The sequence below is a fragment of the Perca flavescens genome, chromosome 3 (genome assembly GCF_004354835.1).
Source record: "Perca flavescens isolate YP-PL-M2 chromosome 3, PFLA_1.0, whole genome shotgun sequence".
NCBI classification, from domain to species: Eukaryota; Metazoa; Chordata; class Actinopteri; order Perciformes; family Percidae; genus Perca; species Perca flavescens.
The window spans coordinates 37699277-37726776 of NC_041333.1; the positions used below are offsets into that span (position 1 = coordinate 37699277).

The 27500-nt window shown below is 39.9% G+C and overlaps 2 protein-coding genes across 2 annotated transcripts in view; one reads left to right on the forward strand and one right to left on the reverse strand.

The window, feature by feature from the left end:
* Positions 1-589: 589 nt before the first annotated feature.
* Positions 590-17369, reverse strand: cox7a1 (cytochrome c oxidase subunit 7A1). Its single transcript, XM_028573798.1, has 4 exons — positions 17262-17369; positions 6404-6490; positions 1562-1646; positions 590-811 (listed from the first exon to the last, which is right to left on the reverse strand). Exons 1-4 carry the CDS (start codon positions 17334-17336, stop codon positions 753-755), a joined length of 306 nt encoding a protein of 101 aa, XP_028429599.1. The 5' UTR covers positions 17337-17369; the 3' UTR covers positions 590-752.
* Positions 17370-18146: 777 nt separating this feature from the next.
* The window catches only part of rnaset2l (ribonuclease T2, like), a 28593-nt gene continuing 19239 nt past the window's right edge, over positions 18147-27500 (forward strand). The window contains exons 1-5 of the mRNA XM_028574428.1: positions 18147-18209; positions 20041-20268; positions 23455-23522; positions 23944-24001; positions 26502-26569. Of these exons, the coding sequence (XP_028430229.1) occupies positions 20056-20268; positions 23455-23522; positions 23944-24001; positions 26502-26569 (407 nt within the window). The 5' untranslated portion in view covers positions 18147-18209; positions 20041-20055. The remainder of the gene's footprint in view (positions 18210-20040; positions 20269-23454; positions 23523-23943; positions 24002-26501; positions 26570-27500) is intronic.

The window sequence follows — 27500 nt, forward strand, 5'->3', positions numbered from 1 at the left end:
ACATAAAAGCATCCAGAGAACACCATGTCACGGGACCTTTAAGAACAACAGGAGCTACAAGCAGTGCTGCCAGATAAAGATTACGTTTCCAAGCCAATGACGCACAAAACCGGCCAAATGTCTTGGTGCAAAACAGACCAATATTGAAAAATAGGCCGATTCAAAGCCACCAAAGTTAAATCTTCACGCAGATTTGGGGTATTGGCTGGTGTCAATTTAAAGCCCTGCTTTCACTTTTACTCAAGCGACATCTTGCAGTTCTCTTTCCATCCCTGCTGAACTGATCCTGGATCTGCTGTCTCTGTACTTCACACACCTTCTTCTCATCTGAGTCAGGAGCAAGTTTTATCAACAACAAGACGTTAATAAACTTGTGGTGGTGATGGTGCAATGGATATGACACATACCTTTGTTGTGGGAGACCTGGGTTCGATTCCCACTGCAATATGTCAACCAATGTGTCCCTGAGCAAGACGCTTAACCCCCAGTTGCTCCAGACCTCTGATATATAGTAATTGTAAGTTGCTTTGGATAAAAGTGTCAGCTAAATGATGTGTAATGTAACTACAGACACAAAAAATGAAAACTCTGAGTTAAAATTTTTCTTCACACTTTTTTACATATTAATCGTTGCCATGTTGAAAGCAGGACAACTTGTGATTACATCCAATCAGAGAATTGTACACAACAAACATTAGTGTTAGACGGAGGCGAGCGTTGTCATCCACGCGATAGACGGAGCCCGTTCTTCGCTACGCTCTCTTCTGCGGCATCGAGGCGACGAGCAGCCAGTACAGAGAGTAGCAGGTTCCTGTAGAGAAGACAAACACATGCATAACGTAGCGGAGTTAATGTTGATCACTTGCCGTCACTGTGTATTGATTTTTAATATACATTTTAGATCATTAAAGGTCATTAGTTTATTTTTATACTGTTGATTGTCTCGTTTTAAAGGAACATGCCGACTTATTGGGACTTTAGCTTCTTCACCCTATTTAGAAATGATGGTTCGGGCTCGGTCACATCAGCGCGATAAGGCATTGTACATTTTAAATTTAAAACAGCTTATTATGTAGGTAGCCAATGGGCCTGTTTCACTTGATGCAAAGGTTCGTTTTTGTGATTAAAATTAATTTAAAATATTACCCTAACATCTGTCTTCCTGTGTACGGAAATTGTAGCTGAGACAACGAAACACATGCATATTAGGCTACATGTACATGTGTCATTAGTATGAGATAAAACTGAGATTTTAACTGTCGGGCTCAGGTTGGGCTCGGACGTAAATATCTTAATGCCTGTCGGGCTCGGGTCTGGTTCGGTTACTGCTCTGTCCGCACTCTAGTGTGGACTAGCCAGACCTTCTTCCACAGCGCTGTGGAGAAAGGTCTGGCAATGCGACACTACATTGCTGTAAAGTGGCAGCTTTAAGAACCTTGCAGACCAGCATGTTGCAAGTAGTTGCAGGTTTCAGCTGTCTGCTTGCGAAATCTTTTGATTCTGAAATGGACTTGAGAAGAATGTCTTTCAGACCAAAATGGTGAATTTCTTCACAGGTTACCTCCGAGAGTTAGCGTCATGGTCGCCCGGTAGAGCACAACGTCGAAGGTTCCTCCCTTGATGTGGACCGGCAACCCGTTGTCCTCCTGTAACCGTGGAAACGACATGGTTAAAACGGTATGTGCTAATGTGTTAGCATGATATCTCTCAGCAAAGTAAGGAGCTTTGGGGACACGAGTCTCCAGGGTCTGGGTATCATTGGATAATCAGTCATTCTTCAAAATTCAAAATTCAAATTTAAAATTAAAATATTTCAAAAGGAAAAAACTGCTTCTGGTGTCAGGATCAGAAAACAAAAAAATCTCTTAAAAAACATCCTGTGTTTTCGTTTTAGCAATTCCTTTCATCCTTGTTCGTTTTGGAATGAAAAAGTCTGTCGTTTGAAAGGGTGCATGCCTATGTTCCCACATTTCTAAGATTTTTTCTCACATTAACTTTTTCATGAATTTGTATCAGATTTTATTGATTTTATTTACCTGAACCCAACCGTCCTGTTCTTCTTTACCTAAACCCAACCGTCCTGTTCTTCTTTACCTAAACCCAACCGTCCTGTTCTTCTTTACCTAAACCCAACTGTCCCGTTCTTCTTTACCTTAACCCAACTGTCCTGTTCTTCTTTACCTAAACCCAACTGTCCCGTTCTTCTTTACCTAAACCCAACTGTCCCGTTCTTCTTTACCTTAAACCCAACTGTCCTGTTCTTCTTTACCTAAACCCAACTGTCCCGTTCTTCTTTACCTAAACCCAACTGTCCCGTTCTTCTTTACCTAAACCCAACTGTCCCGTTCTTCTTTACCTAAACCCAACCGTCCTGTTCTTCTTTACCTAAACCCAACTGTCCCGTTCTTCTTTACCTTAACCCAACTGTCCTGTTCTTCTTTACCTAAACCCAACTGTCCCGTTCTTCTTTACCTAAACCCAACTGTCCCGTTCTTCTTTACCTAAACCCAACTGTCCCGTTCTTCTTTACCTTAAACCCAACTGTCCCGTTCTTCTTTACCTTAACCCAACTGTCCCGTTCTTCTTTACCTTAACCCAACTGTCCCGTTCTTCTTTACCTTAAACCCAACTGTCCCGTTCTTCTTTACCTTAACCCAACTGTCCCGTTCTTCTTTACCTTAAACCCAACTGTCCCGTTCTTCTTTACCTTAAACCCAACTGTCCCGTTCTTCTTTACCTAAACCCAACTGTCCCGTTCTTCTTTACCTTAAACCCAACTGTCCCGTTCTTCTTTTCCTAAACCCAACTGTCCCGTTCTTCTTTTCCTAAACCCAACTGTCCCGTTCTTCTTTACCTAAACCCAACTGTCCCATTCTTGTCCCGTGTGTCATGTAAACGTATCTTTTATAAGTCCACCAACAATCTTTTCCTAAACCTAACTACCTCAAACTTTGACGCCAATAGTCCCGACCCAGCACATTTTGATAAAGTGGGTTTGGATCTGACGCTAAAGAAGACATTTAGCATCAATAAAAAACGCATTTTACGAGTTGGGAGTGAGAATGTGTTGGACCCTTCATCAGGAAGTGAGGAAACACCAACAACCTTACAAACTGGTTTTCTTCAGTAAAGCCTGTGTGTGTTTTCAGTGGAATTTGGGTGTCTCACAGATCCACATTTCAAAAATATTGAGGAGGTTATAAATTACATCTGCTGTGAATATTCATCATCAGTCTTGAGTTCTCTATGACTGTGTTATCTGGAAGAGTTTCTGGGCCTCGGGGACTTTGTTCTTCAGCTGTCTGGCAGAGCTGCTGAAGGCTCTGCTGGCCAGACCTGGAACCTTCTGGAAATTACAAAGACATTTGAATCTTAAGTTTGGAAAAGTGCCTGCATGAAGTGCAGTTACAAGACAGAGCAGCAGCTAAATGCCTCCCAAAACTCTAAGGAAGTCTCTGTATACTAATATATAGTTTTCAGTCTCCTGTTTGTGTTCAGTGGAGACTTTAAAGCCATAATGTTAAGATGCACTTCCCCCGCTCACATCGATTCCCCTAAATATTTTACCAGGTTTCCATGTCTTCTGTCAGCAGGATTAACAACATGATGATTTTCTAGACATCCAACTTCCAGCTCTTCTTCTGCGGCTACACTGGAATTGAGTGCTAACCATGTCATCATGCCTAGTAATAGATTTCCTTGGAAGACTGAAAACAGGGCCAACAGTGTAGGCAAATGCTAGGGCCACCGTAGTGTAAATGAGTAAAAAAAAAGGTAAATATAATAATCAAAAATACTGAAAAATACGATGGAGCATTAGCATTAAGAAAATTAAGGAGGAAGATTTTTTTTTTCATTTTGAGAATAAAGTCATCATGACGAGAATTAAGTTGAAATGAATGAATGAAGTCGACTTCATTCAACTTTAATCTCAACATTACGACTTCATTCTCTACATTTCAACTTCATTCTCTACATTTCGACTTCATTCTCTACATTTCAACTTTAATCTCTACATTACGACTTTATTCTCTACATTTCAACTTCATTTTCTACATTTCAACTTCATTCTCTACATTTCAACTTTAATCTCTACATTACGACTTTATTCTCTACATTTCAACTTCATTCTCTACATTTCAACTTCATTCTCTACATTTCAACTTTAATCTCTACATTACGACTTTATTCTCTACATTTCAACTTCATTTTCTACATTTCAACTTCATTCTCAACATTTTGACTTCATTCTCGACATTTCGACTTCATTCTTGAAATGCAAAATAAAGTTAAAAAAATGTTTCCTCCTTAATTTTTTTCCACTTGATGTAGCACTAATGCTCCTTCATAGAAAAACAAGGCAAAAACGTCGCAAAAAACGGCAACAGCGTAGAAAGAAGGCAACAAAAATGTTGGAAAAATGCCAAAAAGTTGAACAGGCAACAAACACAGCTGGAATAAAGACAATAAGCGAAAAACATTGAAAAAAAAATCCAAAGCAACATCTACATTGCCCAGTAATTACGAAAAAACGACAAAAAAAAGTCAGAAAAAAGACAATGAAACGTTGAAACAACAACCAAAATTCTCAATAAAGTAAAAAAAAAAAAGTTTGAAAAAGTAAAACTACATATTTAATTTTAGAAAAAGAGGGTGAAAATCAAATGTTACTTTTTAGGTCTTGAATCTGTGACACTACGATATGTAAACGATGGACTCTAAAGCGAGACAGGTGAGCGATGAAGGGAAAGTGACGCCAAGACTTGTTTCATTTCTGTTTTTTCCAGACCGGAGGAGGCCGCTGGGGGCTGACAGCTGTCACACTGGTTACCGCGGTTATATATACTGTATATATGTAGCTGTATGTTTGTTAAGTTTTACCTTTTTAATACTCTGATATGAAAGTGATTCTCTCTCTTCTCCTTTTTATGATCCCAAGAAAGCATCATCAGGAGCCAATCTGCACATATCATCATCATTATAAAACTTTTAGGGCGTTTTCACACATGAAAGTCCGAACCAAGGTTGTTTTTGTTACATTGTATACATTTGATCCGGTAAGTTGTGGTTTCACACTGCAGTTTTGCAAGCGCACTAAAGATCTATACATGACAAACCTACCTCCCCCTACTGACTGATGCTCTCCCCCTACTGACTGATGCTCTCCCCCTACTGACTGCTGGTCTACCCCTACTGACTGATGCTCTCCCCCTACTGACTGATGCTCTCCCCCTACTGACTGATGCTCTCCCCCTACTGACTGATGCTCTCCCCCTACTGACTGATGCTCTCCCTCTACTGACTGATGCTCTCCCCCTACTGACTGCTGCTCTTTCTTTTCCTAAACCCAACTGTCCTGTTCTTCTTTATCTAAACCCAACTGTCCTGTTCTTCTTTTCCTAAACCCAACTGTCCCGTTCTTCTTTACCTAAACCAAACTGTCCCGTTCTTCTTTTCCTAAACCCAACTGTCCCGTTCTTCTTTACCTAAACCCAACTGTCCCGTTCTTCTTTTCCTAAACCCAACTGTCCTGTTCTTCTTTAACTAAACCAAACTGTCCCGTTCTTATTTATCTAAATCTAACTGTACCGTTCTTCTTTATCTAAACCCAACTGTCCTGTTCTTCTTTTCCTAAACCCAACTGTCCCGTTCTTCTTTATCTAAACCCAACTGTCCCGTTCTTCTTTAACCCCCAACTGTCCCGTTCTTCTTTATCTAAACCCAACTGTCCCGTTCTTCTTTATCTAAAAACTGTCCCGTTCTTATTTATCTAAATCTAACTGTTCTTCTTTTTATCTAAACCTTCTTTTCCTAAACCCAACTGTCCCGTTCTTCTTTATCTAAACCCAACTGTCCCGTTCTTCTTTCTCGTTCTTTTTTACCTAAATCCAACTGTCCCGTTCTTTTTTACCTAAACCCAACTGTCCCGTTCTTCTTATCCTAAACCCAACTGTCCCGTTCTTCTTTTCCTAAACCCAACTGTCCCGTTCTTCTTTTCCTAAACCCAACTGTCCCATTCTTCTCCCGTGTGTCATGTAAACGTATCTTTTATAAGTCCACCAACAATCTTTTCCTAAACCTAACTACCTCAAACTTTGATGCCAATAGTCCCGACCCAAAACATTTTGATAAAGTGGGTTTGGATCTGACGCTAAAGAAGACATTTAGCATCAATAACAAACGCATTTTACGAGTTGGGAGTGAGAATGTGTTGGACCCTTCTTCAAGAAGTGAGGAAACACAAACAACCTTACAAACTGGTTTTCTTCAGTAAAGCCTGTGTGTGTTTTCAGTGTAATTTGGGTGTCTCACAGATCCACATTTCAAAAATATTGAGGAGGTTATAAATTACATCTGCTGTGAATATTCATCATCAGTCTTGAGTTCTCTATGACTTTTTTACCTGGAATAGTTTCTGGGCCTCTGGGACTTTGTTCTTCAGCTTTCTGACAGAGCTGCTGAAGGCTCGGCTGGCCAGAACTGGAACCTTCTGGAAATTACAAAGAAATATAAATCTTAAGTTTGGAAAAGTGCCTGCATGAAGTGCAGTTACAAGACAGAGCAGCAGTTTAAATGCCTCCCAAAACTCTAAGGAATTCTCTGTATACTAATATATAGTTTTCAGTCTTCTGTTTGTGTTCAGTGGAGACTTTAAAGCCATAATGTTAAGATGCACTTCCCCCGCTCACATCGATTCCCCTAAATATTCCACCAGGTTTCCATGTCTTCTGTCAGCAGGATTAACAACATGATGATTTTCTAGATATCCAACTTCCAGCTCTTCCTCTGCGGCTACACTTGAATTGAGCGCTAACCATGTCATCATGCCTAATAATAGATTTCCTGTGAAGACTGAAAACAGGTCCAGCAGTATAGGCAAATGCTAGGGCCACCGGTAGTGTAAATGAGTCAAAAAAAAGGTAAATATAATAATCAAAAATACTGAAAAATAGGATGGAGCATTAGCATTAAGAAAATTAAGGAGGAAGATTTTTTTTTTCATTTTGCATTTTGAGAATAAAGTCGAAATGTCGAGAATAAAGTCCACATGACGAGAATAAAGTTGAAATAGTTTTTCCAAAATAAAACTTGATATTGAAATTGTCAAAAAAAATTGTGTCCGTTCAGAAGGAGAAACCACACAAACTTGGAAGAGGTGGCCATATTCCTGCAAACTGAAATAGCTTGTAGGCTAATGGACAGATGCAACGGTATAGATGGTTACACCTACACGCAATACAGAGAGGATATGTTGTAGCCTATCACAAGACACAATAAGACAATTGATCAAGTAGTTTGATCCTGAAGGAGTGGACCTCAGGCGAGCGCGGCACTCCAAGGATGTAACCCATAGCATATCTATGATGTTGCCTACATGGCAGCTGGCATGGCAGACAGTTGCTCTAATGTGATTAAGTGATAAAGGAGTTGACTTTATTCTCGACATTTCGACTTTATTCTCTACATTTCAACTTTATTCTCGACATTTGGACTTTAATCTCGACATTTCAACTTCATTCTCTACATTTCGACTTCATTCTCTACATTTCGACTTCATTCTCGACATTTAGACTTTATTCTCGAAATGCAAAATAAAGTCAAAAAAATGTTTCCTCCTTATTTTTTTTCCCCTTGATGTAACCCTAATGCTCCATCGTAGAAAAACAAGGCAAAAACGTCACAATAAACGGCAACAGCGTAGAAAGAAAGCAACAAAAATGTTGGAAAAATGCCAAAAAGTTTAACAGGCAACAAACACAGCTGGAATTAAGACAATAAGCAAAAAACATTGAAAAACAAAATCAAAAGCAACATCTACATTGGAAAAAAAGCCAAGAAATTACAAAAAAACGACAAAAAAGTCGGAAAAAAGACAATAAAATGTTGAAACAACAACAAAAATTCTCAATAAAGTCAAAAAAAAAAAGTTTGAAAAAGTGAAACTACATATTTAATTTTAGAAAAAGAGGGTGAAGATCAAAGTTTACTTTTTAGGTCTTGAATCTGTGACACTACGATATGTAAACGATGGACTCTACAGCAAGACAGGTGAACGATGAAGGGAAAGTGACGCCAAGACTTTCACTTTCATTTCTGTTTTTTCCAGACCGGAGGAGACGGCTGGGGGCTGACAGCTGTCACACTGGTTACCGTGGTTATATATACTGTATATATATATATAGCTGTATGTTTGTTAAGTTTTACCTTTTTAATACTCTGATATGAAAGTGATACTCTCTCTTCTCCTTTTTATGATCCCAAGAAAGCATCATCAGGAGCCAATCTGCACATATCATCATCATTATAAAACTTTTAAACTCTCACTGTGAAAGAAGTTGGAGACCAACACAACTTTTCTCATAGCTTTGTGGGAACTGTGCATGTTTTTATGGGTTTGGCACCATTATTTTCACATTGAGAATATAATGACTTGCATTGTTAAAATGCTCTACAGCTAGGTTCGTCCACACCAAGAATGAAAATATATTGTTTTTTAAATCGTTCTAACTTAACATGTTAGAAGTAGTAAGTAGTAACATGTTTAGTTGTTCATTCTCAAAAAAATTCTCTTTTTTCATGAATATTTACCACCACCATCAATTCCAAGTATACCTATTGGGTTGAAATGTTACATTTGCGTTTGCCGAACTGGGGTAGACGCTCCATATTCATGCGCCATCTTGAAATACGTTAGCTGGTAAGGGACATACAGGACATACTGCTCCACCTTTCACATTTTAGCTGTCACATGATAAACTCACAGCTAGTCACTAGACGCTAGACGCATAGTCACTTTTTAGCGTGTTTATCAACACCATTTGGCCTCCATTGACTTACATTATTGCGATTGCGTGTGAATTGACGCCGTAGCGAGTAGTATGAAAGGCGAAAATCCGCATAGTGAGGTTGGTCGGGGGGGTGGATGGGTCAAACAACACAGGACTCTCACCCAGGAGACCTGGGATCGTATCCCATGTGTCACGTTTCCTAAACCCAACCGTCACTTTCTTCTTTTAGTATATCCAACCCCATTGTAGTGGCTATTCAGCTTCAAAATTATAGCCACTGTCCCAGCAATAGAAGAAAGTAATATTTAAACACAAATATCCTACCTATAGAAATAAATCTTTACCATCCTACCAAAACGTTGTAGGCTAATGTTGCATGTGTGTGAATCAGGCAAAATAAAAACAATACTGACTGGTTTCTTAAATTATATCAAATAAGATTAGACTAGATGTGTGGTTAAAAAAACTGTGTTTTGTCAAACAAGCTTTACACCAATCACAACCGTTGTGGCGGGCTCTACACCAATCACAACCGTTGAGGAGGGCTCTACACCAATCACAACCGTTGTGGAGGGCTCTACACCAATCACAACCGTTGTGGAGGGCTCTACACCAATCACAACCGTTGTGGAGGGCTCTACACCAATCACAACCGTTGAGAAGGGCTCTACACCAATCACAACCGTTGAGGAGGGCTCTACACCAATCACAACCGTTGAGGTGGGCTTTACGTGATGATGATAGCTCAGCGACGGCGAGCAGATGTTTGTTTACATTCAACGTGATGGCTACCAAAGCACAGTGCCACCCAGATCGTTGGTCTATCCAAATGTGACGTTTCCTTTCCCCGTTGTTGTTTTCCTAATCCCAACCGTCCCATTGTTGTCTCGCGTCCGAATATATCTCATATAATATTTATATTGAATAAAGAGACTGCGGATCGTGTCCAGTGTGTGACCTTTTGTTTCCCCGTTCTTTTTTCCCCAAACCCAACCTCTGTATAGATGCTTCCCATTACGTGCTGACCACCACGAGAAAAAAACGAGATAAACATGTCCGTGTACACAAATCAAGAGATTAAAAATGAAGTGACTAACTGCAGTGAGACCGTGTTGGTATATCACATACCATCTACTGAATTACAAATATCAGAGTTTTATGTTTAAATACCTAACTTAAAGGTCCCATAGTCCCATGACATGAAAATGTCCCTTTATGAGTTTTTTTTTAACATTAATATGAGTTCCCCCAGCCTGCCTATGGTCCCCCAGTGGCTAGAAATGGTGATAGGTGTAAACCGAGCCCTGGGTATCCTGCTCTGCCTTTGAGAAAATGAAACTTCAAATGGACCAATGAAAATGGACTGAATTTCGAGAAAGAGACTTCAGATACAGTATTAGGGGACCACTAAGGACTATATAAAAGAGACTTCAGATACAGTATTAGGGGACCACTAAGGACTATATAAAAGAGACTTCAGATACAGTATTAGGGGACCACTAAGGTCTATATAAAAGAGACTTCAGATACAGTATTAAGGGACTACTAAGGCCTATATAAAAGATACTTCAGATACAGTATTAGGGGACCACTAAAGCCTATATAAAAGAAACTTCAGATACAGTATTAGGGGACCACTAAGGCCTATATAAAAGAGACTTCAGATACAGTATTAGGGGACCCTAAGGTCTATATAAAAGAGACTTCAGATACAGTATTAGGGGACCACTAAGGTCTATATAAAAGAGACTTCAGATACAGTATTAGGGGACCACTAAGGTCTACATAAAAGAGACTTCAGATACAGTATTAGGGGACCACTAAGGCCTACATAAAAGCATCCAAAGAGCACTATGTCATAGGACCTTTAACATAGATCAGTTTTTGGCCTCTGATTCCCGAACATGGACCTGAGACGGCTCCGAGGCCTTGTATTTTCTGATCCGTCTGATCTTTTCGTCGATGTCATTGTGGGGATCGCCTTTGCTTTCTGACTTCTCTTGGGATCCATGGGTGATGAACGTAAATAAACCTTTGCCTCCTTATCCATCCCCCACCACTTCCAGTGGATGCCATTGCCGCGGGAATCGGCTTCCCTTTCGGCGTAGCCTTATGATCCATCGCGGCCAAATAAACCATTTGACTCCCACCACTCCCAGTCGAGAGCAATACCGCGGGACTCGCCTTTGCTTTCAGAGTTATTCTTTGATCCATCGGCAATGAAAGTACTGTTCAACTCTTCATCTGACTCCTCGTGTTTCTCGTCGATATCACCGTGAGAGGCTTCAGAGGTCTCGCAGGTCCTGTCGGCTGCCCATCCATCGAGACTTATTTGAGAGCAACCTGGCTGTGGTGCGTCCTCCTCACTGGTGGACGAAAACTCCTGTTTGCTTTTGGACTCGTTGAATTCATGGGTGATCAAACCCTTCAATCTCTTCCAACGCAATCGCTTTTTCGGGAGGATTTGTCCAGCGCAGACCTCTGCATGTGTTGAAAGGTCTTTCTCCTCTTCCATAGTGTTCTCTTCAAGGACTTTGATATTTGATTTTATGTCATTTTCTTGGAGTACGGTGCTATTCATCTGGTTTTCGGCCTGGAAAACAGCGTTCTTCTGACGTCCATCTTCAATGATTTTCTTTAGGATTTTAATCTGTTTTCGGAAAGCTTGTTTGTCAAGCTCATACTTACCTTTAAGATCCTCCTTTTCTGCCTCTAGGACAGCATTCTTACTGCATTCCTCCTCTATGTTTTTGTTAAGGATTTCAAAGTTTTTTCGAAGCGCTCGATTGCTTCTCCAAACAAGTTCCAACTTCCTGTAGATTAATTTCTTCTCGTCGTCTTTCTCCTCAAAGTGCTGCTTCAGATCCTTGATTTTTGCCATGCATATCGAGATCTCATAACGTTGCTCGTCAATGATTTTCTTCAGACTGTCAATCTCTGTTTGGTGAGCTAGTGTCATTTTCCAATCAACGACTGTCGGTTGGTTTTCAGTGATGTTTGAATGAGTGAGATTCTCGGAGAGTGTCTTATTATCATGCTTATAGGCCTGTTTATCTCTTTCAAGCTCCTGTGATTATGCCTTTCTTTCCTCCAACGTATCTATGGCGCACGCAATATCTATTTAACACTGCGTGTAATTAATTATAATATTGAAAAGATTATTTGACCAATAATTCCTGTCAACAACTTTGAAATGTAACGAAATGTCCTTGGAGATGTGGGCTAAATGTTGATTGATCAAAGGGCAGAAATGATCTTACATTTAGTCTTATGACACTGAAAGCGTCAGATGCACATGTTTTGAAGTAAAACTAAAACCATTTTTTAAAAAATACTAAAGAAACTGCTTTGACGCACGCGTCTACTCCAATTTGGTTTTGATTTTAGAGCGCCCAAAATGAGAACCCAGCGCGACCGAAGCTACTGTAATACGCTACGTAATGACGTGATCGGAATCGAAATGTGTATGAATTATTATATATCCAGGCACTTTACTGCCCAAAACTGTTGTGCACGTCCGTCTCTCTGTCTCTCTTCGCTGTCTCACCGACAGACTAAAGTTAGTTAGTAGTTAGCAGGCGCGAGAGTAGCGCGATAGTGGTGCACACCACGGAGATCCCCTCTACAAACAGCCTTCTATTTATATATTTTGTTTTTTTACGGTGAAACACGAGAGCAGAGGATGTTGATGGTCGTGTGAATCGAGCTCTGAATTCGCCACGGCAGCTGAGTGTCTTAATTTTCTTTAAAAAGCCTAATTCTTGTGATGGTGTAAATAAATTACTTCTTAATATCATTCAAAATTTAAATAACAGGTAATATTGTGACAGAAGTTTAACGCTGCCTGTCCGTTATGGAGCAAAGTTTAGTGCAACCACTCAAAACCTTTGCCTCAATAGCAACCTTAAAACCTCTAAAAAATACCGCTGGTTCAGTGGTGTTGGCGTTTCGAATCCGATGCCTGCAGTGCGCCATAGAAGCATCAATGGACATGTCAATTGTCGCATTCAGAGCGTTTTTTGGACCTCAAGATCAAAGCCCAAAATGATGTCACACAGAATCTTACACCAATGGTAAAACAGGGTTACAACAGGAAGTGATGTCATGCTCTGTTGACTGTTTTTCTAACAGTGCGTTCATGGACATCGGAAAAATGTTTTTCCGAGTGAAAACGTCACCATTCACGTAACGTCCTGTGGGAATCAGAGGTGGGAAACTCGGGCTGGATTTTGATAACCGAGTTCCCCAGTTGGTGATGCGTTGTTGACAACTGACGTTTGATGGAGGCGACTTTGGTTCACTGAACATATTTCAATGACTTTAAACTGTTTATTGTGGACAAATGCCTCTGCCAAGAAACATATAAAGACATAATATGTTTAAAATTATTCATAAATAGGCCCACGTATAAAAAAAAAAACACATTATCCGTGTCCTTTCCCGTTGGTTGTCCTGCAGATAACACAAACAAACACCTGGCGATGTGCTGTTTGGATGCTCGCATAAGAAAACAGCAGAGAATCTTCTGTTATTGTGGCCTCCATGTTTTCACACACCTGATGCTCTAGGATACAGCCAACAGTTGGTGGCAGTCATGCAAAAAGTTGTTATGCCAAACGCCAATATAACAGAAGAAGAAGAACACGCATCGCGACCATGTGAACGCTGCCGGAAAAACAACGTAACTGTTATTCCCAGGTGGCATGAATGCAGCATAAGCCCTGCCCCCCATAGTTACTGTTGCCATGCCTGTTGGGAAGGGATGGATCTTTTAAATGAATTTCAAACAAAAACATGATTTTTTTTTGGTATAAATCGATGGCTTCGTTTTTCTTTTTAAATTATTTTTTGGCTATTTTTAAGCCTTTATTTACAGTACAGGCCAAAAGTTTGGACACACCTTCTCATTCAATGTGTTTCTTTATTTTCATGACTATTTACATTGTAGATTCTCACTGAAGGCATCAAAACTATGAATGAACACATATGGAATTATGTACTTAACAAAAAAGTGTGAAATAACTGAAAACATGTCTTATATTTTAGATTCTTCAAAGTAGCCACCCTTTGCTTTTTTTGTTAACTCTGCAAACCCTTGGTGTTCTCTCAATGAGCTTCATGAGGTAGTCACCTGAAATGGTTTTACCTTCACAGGTGTGCTATATCAGGGTTAATTAGTGGAATTATTTCCCTTATTAATAAAAAAGCAAAGGGTGGCTACTTTGAAGAATCTAAAATATAAGACATGTTTTCAGTTATTTCACACTTTTTTGTTAAGTACATAATTCCATATGTGTTCATTCATAGTTTTGATGCCTTCAGTGAGAATCTACAATGTAAATAGTCATGAAAATTAAAAGGAAACACATTGAATGAGAAGGTGTGTCCAAACTTTTGGCCTGTACTGTATATAGGACAGCTGAAGACAAGAAAGGGTAGAGAGAGAGAGAGAGAGAGAGAGAGAGAGAGAGAGAGAGAGAGAGAGAGAGGGGGGGAATGACATGCAGCAAAGGGCCGCAGGTTCGGAGTCGAACCCGCGCCCGCTGCGTTGAGGAGCAAACCTCCATATATGTGCGCTTGAGCTACCCAGGCGACCGGCTTTGTCCGAAATTCCACACTAACATGTTAGTAGCTATGTATGTCCGAAACATTGGGATGAAACAAATTGGACGTGAATTGCATACTATTTTCGGTAAAATATTACACGAGTAACATTTCAAGCCAAAAGGAATACTTGGAATTGTGGTAAAATATTCATGAAAAAGGACAAGTTGATGAACGGGCCACACAGATTTTGATAATGAACAACTAAACACGATACACACTGGGGACTTTAAAGTGAGGTACTCTGTCGGAAATATACGACTAATTTGCTTTGCCGATTGGCTTAATTTCTGCATTATATTGCATCTTGAATCCTGCGTGTGGTTTCCTACAAATGTTCAAAAAACAGTGCAGCAAGTTCAAACTGAACACAGTTTGTCCACATAGTGTTAATTTCTCAGTTGTAATGTGTGCAAAATCTAATTTCTTTGCGTGAGTCATCCAAAAAGGATCAATAAAGAGAAGTCTAAGTCTAAGTCTAAGTCTACATGTGACAAACAACATGGCCAGACACACTATAGTTGGACAATGGAAGACCAAAACCCACATAACTCCACTGTGGAAATCTCAGCAGGCATTTGGCACAGTTTACCTTTACAAAACACACACACACACACACACACACACACACACTTTCCCTTCTCTGCTTCCTGATTGGTTAAAGTGTCAGGTTCGGAGGCTGTGATTGGCTGTCAGGAGCGTCACGTCCGCAGCTACCCAATGTGACCTTGGCAGACGGTTAAAAAGTCATGCAGCTTTTCTTAAAGAGACAGGTTCAGACTTCACGGTCAGAGGAGGAAATGACTGAGCTGAACTTTGTCCTTCCAAAATAAAAGATCTGTCTTAAAGAATAAGTAACAAGAAGCTGACTCTTTGAAAACACTCTCAACATAAAGTAACTTTCAGGGAGCAAACACAGGTCCAACCACAGTCAACTTCCACACTTTTTAATGTGCAAAGTCATGAACATACTGCACATACAGTACAGGCCAAAAGTTTGGACCCACCTTCTCATTCAATGCGTTTCCTTTTTATTTTCATGACTATTTACATCGTAGATTCTCACTGAAGGCATCAAAACTATGAATGAACACATATGGAATTATGAACTTAACAAAAAAGTGTGAAATAACTGAAAACATGTCTTATATTTTAGATTCTTCAAAGTAGCCACCCTTTGCTTTTTTATTAATAAGGGAAATACTTCCACTAATTAACCCTGACAAAGCACACCTGTGAAGGTAAAACCATTTCAGGTGACTACCTCATGAAGCTCATTGAGAGAACACCAAGGGTTTGCTGAGTTATCAAAAAAAAAAAAAAGGGTGGCTACTTTGAAGAATCTAAAATATAAGACATGTTTTCAGTTATTTCACACTTTTTTGTTAAGTACATAATTCCATATGTGTTCATTCATAGTTCTGATGCCTTCAGTGAGAATCTACGATGTAAATAGTCATGAAAATAAAGAAACACATTGAATGAGAAGGTGCGTCCAAACCTTTGGCCTGTACTGTATAAATCAGATCCTATACTAGAGCTGAAGATCTTTGCCTGTCGTGTCATGTCGGGTTAAGTCGGGTTTGGTCTTAATTTCTATCATTTTGCGTGGTAAATGAGCAGTCAGGTGATGCATTTCATTTAGCGCAAACATGGATGCTGAGGGGATGAAACGGAGGGCGGCCTCTGGAGGACTTCATTTATTTCTTTGTTCCCACATCCAAGTGGCCTTCAGCTGACGTTAGTCACGAATAAATGATGTTAAAACATGTATAAATGATTCATTCTTGACAAAAGGCTAAAGAGCTGTGTGTGCGTGAGCACATTTGAATAATGTTGGGCTGTAAACGTGTTTGGGCTTTTAAAAAAAGCTGTCAATCAAAATATACTTGTCGGGCCTGACTTTTAAGGCCTGATTACAGCTCTAGTCCTATACACGCTAAAACTACTGTTTATTTAAATGGGAGTCTGGTGGAGTTTGGTGATGGTGATTTTGGTTTCATGTTAAACTAAAAGGATCTTACTCTTTAACAGAAAGCTCTATCTCTGTAGGGATCCTTTCATAATGTTGTCAGACACTTAGAATAATAATCTCAGTCTGTCAGCAGAAAAAACACAACTTTTAGTAGACGCAAAGTGAACATTTGTCTTACAGGGTTACATTGCACTTCGGTTCACTGCCAGGTTGCACCTTTCTCGCTCAATACTGGACCAACTTCACATATTTTTGTTCACATTAGCCACTTAGACCCCAATGCATTCCAAAGCTTGTCATATGATTTGGGTGTAAAATGTTCATCTGAAGTAAAGTATAATTACTTAAGTGCAGTAATTTGTGTAATAAAGCCTATACTTTCCCTCCACCGATGATCAACAGTCAGGTCAGACAGGTATAATATTGTCTTTGTTATATTTGTATTTGTGCGTTCGTGCTGCAGGCTCAACAAGTTGCTGTGTGTGTGTGTGTCGGTGTGTGTACGTGCAGAGCTGCATCAGGACTCGGCGATAACAGGTGAAGACAGACAGTCATGTGAGGTGATCCTGCAGCCAGTGTGTGTATATATAGATCACATGTTTATCTCGTATGACACCAGCAGACACACATACACACACACAGACTATAGAGTAAAATACAGCTTCTGAGAGGCCAACACAGTGAAAGTGTTACACTTCTGTCCTACCCAGTGTACAAAGTTCAGGCCTTATCTCCCTTTTCTTCCTGCACAACCACACACTTTGTTCTATCTTTTCTCCTCCCGATCTTGTCTTTTAGTAACCGACACGATGCCAGGAGCTCCACGCAAGACCGACACAAACAGAGAAAGAGAAGAAGAGAGGAAAAGTTTGAAGAAAATGTAGTAGTTTTACCAGGAGGTGGTTCATGTCTGTGGCTGTGTTGTGTTTCGTGCTCCGCTGCCTCGCTTCACCCTGACAAGGACACATGCGCACGCAAGACACACACACACACACACACACACACACACACACACACAGACGTACAGTAGGCCTATCAGTGTTTTTGAATGTCTGCCAAACTACGATCTGCTGCAGAGGCCAAACTGTGTGCGCTTGGCAACACAGGAAACAAGCCCAGTTATTGTTATTAAGCTGTTAAAGTGATTTATTAGGGTCCAATGCAGCAATATATTACATGCACATTTTATTTTGATGTGTTTTTTAGGTGGACTAAGTGCAGGTCAGTCTGGCTGAAATGATTAAAGTTTCTTAAAATGTGAGGGGAGACCGAAAGTAAGAAAGAAAGAAAGAAAGAAAGAAAAACAGAAAGAAAGAAAGGAAGAAACAGAAAGAAAGAAAGAAAGAAAAGAGACAGAAAGGAGAGAGACAGTAAAACAGAAAGACGTAAAGGAAGACAGAAAGAAAGAAGACCTTAGTGGTCCCCTAATACTGTATCTGAAGTCTCTTTTATATAGACCTTAGTGGTCCCCTAATACTGTATCTGAAGTCTCTTTTATATGTCATGCCATGGGACTTTTAAGCACATTTAATGTGCTTAATGTTGGAACATTAACGTAGACTAATGTATTATTATGTATATTTGGTTCTTCAGACTATAGATGTTATGGCTTTTTCTTTTTTCTTGAAAGTTCACTTTGTCAGAAATGTTCCCGTGACACCTGTCAGGTGTGTCACAGAGAAGAAGTTTACTTCCTCTAAATATATACACACACACACACACACACACACACACACACACACATTTATTATGTATAAATCATTGTTTCTGTTCCCGTTTCTGTGAATGTGGCCAGTGACAGTCTGACAGCAGCTCAGTGCAGCAGCAACAGCAGCTCTCTGGTAAGTTTCTCTCGTCTTTCCTGCAACTCAAACACAAGAACTCACACAGACAGAGGAGACGCTGACAGATTTCAGACTTAATCACTCCCCATCAGGGAGGGGGCAAACATTTAATTTAGGTTTATTTCCCCACTAGAGCTATCATTCATCTTTATGTGTTGCTGACTTCTCTTTTACTGTCCACATGTGTGCAAAATGATGCTTTATTATGTTATTATTTGATCCCTTGTGCTGTCTTCTGGGTCAAAACTGAAAATTAACACTTTTTCTGATGTGTTTTGGTCTATTTTTAGACACTTTTGGGGCCTTTTTCAATGTTCTTGGCGCTTTTTTTGACTACTTCTTTTCACTACCATGTATAAACACCACCCACACCCACTTACCACTATAGTTTTACACTCATTTTTGGGATTCATTGTCAATTAAAAACCTTAATTTATAGGAAACTATACCTAATTATTGAGTTAAAGAAGCAGAAATGATGAATTATTTAGACTAATATTAAAGGAAGGATAATCACAGAACGGTCAACGTTAGTTCAAAATGCTAAAAAATTTAACAAAAAACCACAAATTCAATGAAAGCAGAGATCCGATCTATTGTTGTTCTCGTATGGGATCATCCATCCGTGTTATTTTGGGGTAATTAAAATTAGGTAGTTAAAAAGAAGCCCATATTTCTGATATAGATAGATAGATAGATAGACAGATAGACAGATAGACAGATAGATAGATAGATAGATAGATAGATAGATAGATAGATAGACAGATAGATAGATAGATAGATAGATAGATAGATAGATAGATAGACAGATAGACAGATAGACAGATAGATAGATAGATAGATAGATAGATAGATAGATAGATAGATAGATAGATAGATAGACAGATAGACAGATAGACAGATAGATAGATAGATAGATAGATAGATAGATAGATAGATAGATACCAGAAGACAACACAAGGATTAAAATCATCTTTTTCAGATTCAGATGACTTTATTAGTCCCCAAAGGAGCAATTCAGTTTTACAGCCAACCCATCCATTAAGGGTTAAACTAACTTAAAAAGTGCATTAAAAAGTGAATTAGCACGCAATCTACCGTATATAATGTAATAATGTAATGTTATATATTTCTCAACTTGGATTCAGTCTTTTAAAAGCTATTAAAAATAGCGCTATACTGCAATTAGATTGACATTGAACTCAAGCATGAGTCTGAAAGAGCTCTTAGCTTACTGGAAGTTGTTCCAAAATAACACTTAGTATTAACAAGCCCAACACACCGGCCATTTGTCTGTCTGTCTGCCTGTCTGTCTGCCTGTCTGTCTGTCTGTCTGTCTGTCTGTCCTACTGTCTCTTTGTCTGTCTCTGTCTCTTTTGTCTGTCTGTCTGCTCTTTGTCTGTCTGTCTGTCTGTCTCTCTGTCTCTTTGTTAGTCTGTCTCTCAGTCTGTCTGTCTTTCTCTGTCTCTGTCTCTTTGTCAGTCTGTCTCTCCCTCCATCTGTCTGTCTCTCTGTCCATCTGTCTGTCTGTCTGTCTGTCTGCCCATCTGTCTGTCTGTCTGTAAGTAAAGTACTTAGTAAAACAAAATTAAAACATGATAAGAAGACTGTTGTGAAGGTAAATCCAAGCTGCAGTCCAATACTGGACCAATGTCAAAGATTATTGATCCCATCACTCACTTAGACACAAAAACACAGGAAGATAGGGTCCAGGTTGAAAAAAACGGTAGTTACTAAAGGGTTAATACCGTTTTTTCAATAAAAGTACATTTCTTTGTCCCTTGTCTGTCATTTTCTCTGCTTGATGTCTGATTTGGTGTTTGAACAGTGCACTTCTTTGAGGATGGTGGAAAGAGCGGAGACGAGGAGCTCGGTGCTGCCCCTGCTGGTCACTCTGAGTCTGCTGCAGCTTCCTGACTACACCGCAGCTGCCACACAGGACTGGCAGGACTACAAACATGGCCACCAAGACGCCGCTGAGCTGCATGACAAAAAGCCCTTCTGCTCCTGGAAATGTCTCCTGTTCACGCTGCAGTGGCCCGGAGCCTTCTGCCAGGTGAGCGCTTGATTTGTTCTACTGTCACACTCCTAACACTTAGTTTTAAGCATAGGTATAGAACCTCTCTATAGGCCATAATAATCTATTTAGGATTTCTACATTAAAAAAAAATATTGTTTAATGTATATTTGGCCATTCAGAATACCAAAGACAGTTTTTACATATTAAGTTCAGGCAAAATTGAAAAAATAAAATGATTACCTGCAGTGTAAATGCAAAATTATGAGATTATCTTTATGACTGAATGAATGAATTACTTGTTCTCTTGGAGCTATATCAATCAAAATTCCACCCAAATCTCTGTTTTTTGTTTCTTTCTAGAAAGGCACAGTTGTCTTCCGGTCATTACTTTGAATTAAAACCACTTTTGATGTATTGGTAGAAAAATATAAGGATTATGTTCCGTGTTCTCCCCACGGAAAGGGCAACCCAGTGTACAAAAGGATACTACTCGGTATTCCACATTTGTTTGTTTTTAGTAAGTTCCCTGGATCATGAGATCAGGAACTTAAGTGGGAGGTGTTGTGTTTTCTGTGGAGTTGTGTCATGTCTGAAATGTTATTTTTTATTTTTATGCTTAATCAATTAATTACATCGATCAATCATAATAAAGACAACATGAGCCTCTTTCCCCATTGGTTCCAATGGAAGCAATTCTAAAACTTAACCTTGGTAAGATGGCCGCCAAGTGGCTCCATCCTAGAATGGCAAGTCAGAATTACATGTCATATCTAATTGTTCTCTTGTTATCTATGGTTTTAAGTATATAGTGTAGATATGACGCTAAAAGTCAGTGGATTGAAAGTACCAGGATGACCCCCTAAAAACGGTCAAAAAGTTCAGTGAGGAACGATGGACCCTACTCGCACTAAACGGGCGCCATCTCGACTACAAAGCAGGAAATGGGAGGGGCCAGGGACGGAGACTGGCAGCTGATTGGACGAACGCGTCACGTGGGTCTGGCTGGGTCCGTGTAACGCTTATCAGTTCAGTTTTCGAAGCACAAACGGACAGTTGAAAAAAAACAGAAAAATGGGTTCAAATATCCAATTTTTTATTTTTTTTTCTCCACCTTGACAAATTAAAAAATTGGATCTTTAAACTGTTTTTCCAATTTTCTGCATTTTATTCCGAGGAATCAGAAATATAGAAAATTACAAAATTGCGTCTGAGCTCCACTTATTCATAATACTGCCGTGGTATCCTCTCTAAATACCTTAATATGCAGGTCATTAACTGCATACGGACCAAAATAAAAGCCCAGACGCAATTTTGTAAATTTTTTTTATTTCTGATTCCTCTGAATAAAAACAGAAAATTGGAAAAAAAAAAAGTTTAAAGATCCAATTTTTCAATTTGTCAAGGCGGAACAAAATGAAAAATTGGATATTTGAACCCATTTTTCGTTTTTTCCAACTGTCCGTTTGTGCTTCAAAAACTGAACTGATGAGCGTTACACTGAACTGGCTGCTCCAGTATTTCAAAACCGACCATAATGGGCGGCTCGTTCAGAATACGATCTCGTATTTTACTAAAATAGTTCACCCGAAACGTGTTCCTGAAAACATTTTAAGAGAGAAATAGGCCGTGCAGTTGCTGAGTCTTCATTTCAGATCGAACAAAGGTCAGTTTAAGAGATTTTCGTCAGATTTTCTACTCATCTGCATACAGGAAAGCCCCGTGTTTTTGGCGGGCTGAAAAATCGCGTTCACAATGTGCTGCGTTCGTCTTGTTTATCGCGTTCGTCATTTCCCGGTAAGTGTTTTAAGATAAGGGTGTCTTTTTGGACAATACTAACCATTGAAAGTGGGCAATATATGGCAGGAAGTGGTCAGTGCACGTTAGCAGTGTACTGATGCACGTATGACGAATGAGACACAGCCACAGTGTTGAAGCCTAATTGGTTTCTGAGTGGCAAAATAGAGGAGGGAGGAAAGGAGGGAGGGAGGGAAGGAGGGAGGGAAGGATAACGCTGAGAAGGAAAGGAGATGGTAAGGAAGCAAAAGATGAAGAAGGAAAGACATGAGGGGTTAGGGAAGGAAATGAGGAGGTTGTAAATGAGAGAAAGAGGGGAAGAAGTAAATAAAAGAAGCAGGTGCCAAGTAAACAAACGGAAGAAATAAGAAAATTAGGAGGTAGTCAGGGATAGGAGGAGGGAAGGAGAGAAAAAGGATGGTTAGGGGAGAAGGAGAGAAGATCGTAAAGAGGGACATGAGGAGAATAGTGAAAGAAAAGGTGTGGATAAGTAGCGGGATAAGGAGGTAGTAAAGGACAGGAAGCAAGGAAAGAAGTAGGGAAGGAAAGAAAAGAGGAGATTGGGAAACAAAGGGGGATGTAAAGAAGGAAAGGAGGATAAGGGAGTGGGAAAATGCTGAATCAGACCACCGGACCACCATGTTTAATTCTGTTCACATGCCACCTGTCTGTCTGTCTATCTGTCTATCTCTTTGTCTTTCACTCTGTCTGTCTTTCTGTCTCTCCCTCCGTCTGTCTGTCTGTCCCTCCATCTGTCTGTCTCTTTGTCTGTCTCTTTGTCTGTCTGTCGGTCTGTCGGTCTCTCTGTCTGTCTGTCTCTCCCTCCATCTGTCTGTCTCTTTGTCTGTCTCTTTGTCTGACTGTCTGTCCATCCCCTTTTTCTGTCTGTCTGACTGTCTCTCCCTCCATCTGTCTGTCTCTTTGTCTGTCTATTTGTCTGTCTGTCTGTCTGTCTGTCTGTCCATCTCTCTGTCTGTCTGTCTCTCCCTCCATCTGTCTGTCTCTTTGTCTGTCTCTTTGTCTGTCTGTCTGTCCATCCCCTTTTTCTGTCTGTCTGTCTGTCTCTCCCTCCATCTGTCTGTCTTTTTGTCTCTTTGTCTGTCTGTCTGTCCATCTCTTTGTCTGTCTGTCTGTCTGTCTAACTGTCTGTCTCTCTCTCCCTCCGTCTGTCTGTCTCACCCTCCGTCTGTCTGTTTCACTGTCTCTCTGTCTGTCTCTCTGTCTGTTTCACTGTCTCTCTGTCTGTCTCTCTGTCTGTCTCACTGTCTGTTTCACTGTCTCTCTGTCTGTCTGTCTAACTCTCTGTCCATCTGTCTCTCTGTCTTTCCGTCTGTCTCTCTATCTATCGGTCTGTCTCATTGTCTCTCTGTCTGTCTGCCTACCTGTCTGTCTGCCTGCCTGTCTGTCTACCTGTCTGTCTGCCTGCAGTCTTTGGATGAAGAGACTCTCTGCAGAATTCCTCCGAGTATCAACAGCTGGACGATCCACGGTCTGTGGTAAATAACCCACTCATCCATCACCTGCACCACACATTTCATTATCTTTGTGTGTATTTGTAACACCGTAAAAGCAGCGAAACATATAAAGTATATAATTGATGTATAATCGTGTATTTGTAACACTGTAAACTATCGTTTTTAAAGCAGCTATACATATAAAGTGTATAATTTATGTATAATCGTGTATTTGTAACACTGTAAACTATCGTTTTTAAAGCAGCTATACATATAAAGTGTATAATTTATGTATAATCGTGTATTTGTAACACTGTAAACTATCGTTTTTAAAGCAGCTATACATATAAAGTGTATAATTTATGTATAATCGTGTATTTGTAACACTGTAAACTATCGTTTTTAAAGCAGCTATACTTATAAAGTGTATAATTTATGTATAATCGTGTGTTTGTGCGTGCAGGCCTGTTCGGGCATTCCGTTGCTGCAAATGCTGGCCGATGTTCCAGTCTGATGTCCAGGTGAGTTTAGGGTTAGGGTTTAGGGTTAGGGTTTAGTGTTAGGGTTTAGGAATGGGTGCCCCTCGCAGCACCCAGCACGGGCACAAGGGGACTACTGGTGTAAATAAAACACTTTAAGGAACTCCTTAAAAAAACAGGTTCGGTTAAAAATAAAAAAGACGGGGCTGTTTAAAAAAACGGCCAGATATTAAAAGGAGGTTAAAAGAACCACTGGAAAGGAAGGACAGCGGGAATTTAAAACTTTAAATAAAAGGTCAACTCCACAACAACTCCGGTGTCTCTCCCAGAGAAATATCAAGGTAAAAAAGTTAAAAAATAACACCCACATGCCTAAATACATATACACACACAGTCGTGTAATAAATAAAATTATAAAAATATAAAAAGCCTGGTTTCCCAATATAAAATAAACTCTATTATAATCTTAAAACCATGTTATTTAAAATAAAAATTAAATACTGTCTGCGTTACTTGCTCTTGAGGTTAAAAATATCCATACACATACCATTCAGGGTTAATAATAAGTGCTATGTTTAAAAGTGCTTTAAGAAGTAAAAAGTGCCACACAATAAATAACATGAATAATTTAAAAGACATCATATGAATAAAAGGTTAGGGTTAAGGTTAGGGTTAAGGGGTTATGAGGTTAGGTTTAGGCCGGCTACACACTGGCTGCGCGGCGAGAGCGTGGCGTTTCTGTTCCGTGGTGTTTTCTACGTCTTTACACACCAGAATCGTGTCTGCTGCTGCTGCTGCTATCCTTGTCTGGACACATGGATGTTTCCCATTGATAAAATGAAATGTTAAACATAAATATATTCTGATCTCATTACAGCAAAGATGACGTCGGCAGTATTGACGGCAAAATAGGCTCCAGAATATTTGGTGCAGATGCAATATTAGAAAATCTAATTTCTTTTTTTTTAAATGACATTTATATATCTGCATTTATGTCAAAACCTCGAGACTTTCAACGGTTGTGATTGGTTTAAGCCCGCCTCAACGGTTGTGATTGGTGTAAAGCCCGCCTCAACGGTTGTGATTGGTGTAAAGCCCGCCTCAATGGTTGTGATTGGTGTAGAGCCCTCCTCAATGTTTGTGATTGGTGTAGAGCTCTCCTCAGTGGTTGTGATTGGTGTAGAGCTCTCCTCAACGGTTGTGATTGGTGTAGAGCTCTCCTCAATGTTTGTGATTGGTGTAGAGCCCTCCTCAGTGGTTGTGATTGGTGTAGAGCTCTCCTCAACGGTTGTGATTGGTGTAGAGCTCTCCTCAATGTTTGTGATTGGTGTAGAGCCCTCCTCAATGGTTGTGATTGGTGTAGAGCTCTCCTCAATGTTTGTGATTGGTGTAAAGCCCTCCTCAACAGTTGTGATTGGTGTAAAGCTCTCCTCAACGGTTGTGATTGGTGTAAAGCCCTCCTCAACGGTTGTGATTGGTGTAGAGCTCTCCTCAATGTTTGTGATTGGTGTAAAGCCCTCCTCAACGGTTGTGATTGGTGTAAAGCCCTCCTCAACGGTTGTGATTGGTGTAAAGCCCTCCTCAATGTTTGTGATTGGTGTAAAGCCCTCCTCAACGGTTGTGATTGGTGTAGAGCTCTCCTCAATGTTTGTGATTGGTGTAAAGCCCTCCTCAACGGTTGTGATTGGTGTAGAGCCCTCCTCAACGGTTGTGATTGGTGTAAAGCCCTCCTCAACGGTTGTGATTGGTGTAAAGCCCTCCTCAACGGTTGTGATTGGTGCCTCGATTTTGAGGACATTGGAAATGGGCTTGAATGGGCTCTTGGCCAGACTGACTTGCAGAGCAAATCTCAAATTTGCCGGAAGTTGTTCAGGGTTTACCCAGGCTAGTGGTAGGGGAACAAAAGGGCAGAAAAAAAGCTAAACTTAAATTGCAGTCTGATAACTATTACTGTACACTTGAATCTGTCAGATGTGAGGTGTGTTTGATGTGACGTGGTCATTGTTGCTGTCGCTCCATCTCTGCTGCCTGCCTCCGTTATGTCTTGTACGTGCTTTCAATGTGTCCTCTTGAGACTTTTCTCCTTTCTTTTGTCTACTTCGTATTGTATTAACTGCATAGACTGATTAAATGCTATTGCCATTATCTGTGCTTTTCTGTTTGTTTGCCACTTTTTTGTATGTTTTAGGCCTGCTTTTATTATAGATGTAATGTAACTCATTTTAATATGTTAACCATTGTATTTTAGGATGCCTATTGTCAGCTGGCCGGGGACTACAGCTGGAAATTAGCCGTTGAGGCTAAAGTTGCTCTTTTTACTGTATAGTTCATTAAAGGGGACTGTCCATGACATTATAAACTAACAAACTAAACTAAACTAAAAGAAAAGTGGCAGAAACCTCGGGAAAAAACATCTCAAAAAGGGTACAAATTTCATTTGCATTGTCGACGGGAAGATAACACAAGGGTAAAACAGAAACCTCGGCCCTTGGATATAAATGTGAGGCTGATCTTGTGTCTGTTTTTTAATTTTTTTTCCCAGGAGCTGGAGGCAGAGCTGACTGAACACTGGCCGTCCTTACTGCAAACTCAACCCAGCTTCCACTTCTGGTAGCAAAATATCATCAAAAATACATCAAATTCAGAGCCCCGATGGGGCATGAAATTACTTTTTCATCCAGAAAGTTTCTTGTGCGCACAAGTAACCAATCTAAGGCTAGCAAAATGGTGCTAAAAAAGTACTGCTAGTGGTGACAGTGTTAAGTATTAAGTGTGAGCGCTGTTACCGGCAGCCACAGACCCAATGCCCAATGTGACCCAATGTGGCGATTGTGCTCATCATCGTTAGCCTCCACTTAAAGTTCTGTTTTTGCCGCTGAAAGGCTCATATTATTATTTTAAGTGTCTGATAACATTATGGAAACGATCCCTTCAGAGATAGACCTTTAAAAACCTCTTTGAGACCTTTCTGTTTAACCAGAAACAGCTCTGAAGTCTCTAGCTCTAAACGCACCAGACTCCATTTAAAATAATCACTACTTTTAGCGTGTATAGAGCCAACATATTGTCACATGTAAATCAGTAAACTATGTGTTTACGTCAACCAGAACTAGAGTTGTGATGGTTGGAAAAGTGGAAAGATGTTCCCAAAATGGCTTTTAATAGTTTTATTTAGTTTCTGTCCACTTTGAATGAAGTGTATTCTACGATGCTTAAATCACTAATTATTTACATGGAGTCTGGTGGGTTTAGCGAACGTGATTTCCCAGATGTTTTATGATTAAAAAAAAAAGGATCTTACTCTCTAACAGAAAGGTCGACCTCCTTCGAAATCCTTTCCATAATAATGTCTTAGAATATTAATCTGAGTCTGTCAGCGGCAAAACTAGCACTTCTGTGAAGGTAAATACAAGCTGCACATTTGTCCTATTAACTTACATAGTAGTTTGTTTCATAGGAAACATAGGAAAATAGGGTCCAGGTAGAAAAGAAATGGTAGTTACCCTTTAACATGTTGCTATGCAACATCAGCATGAATCTG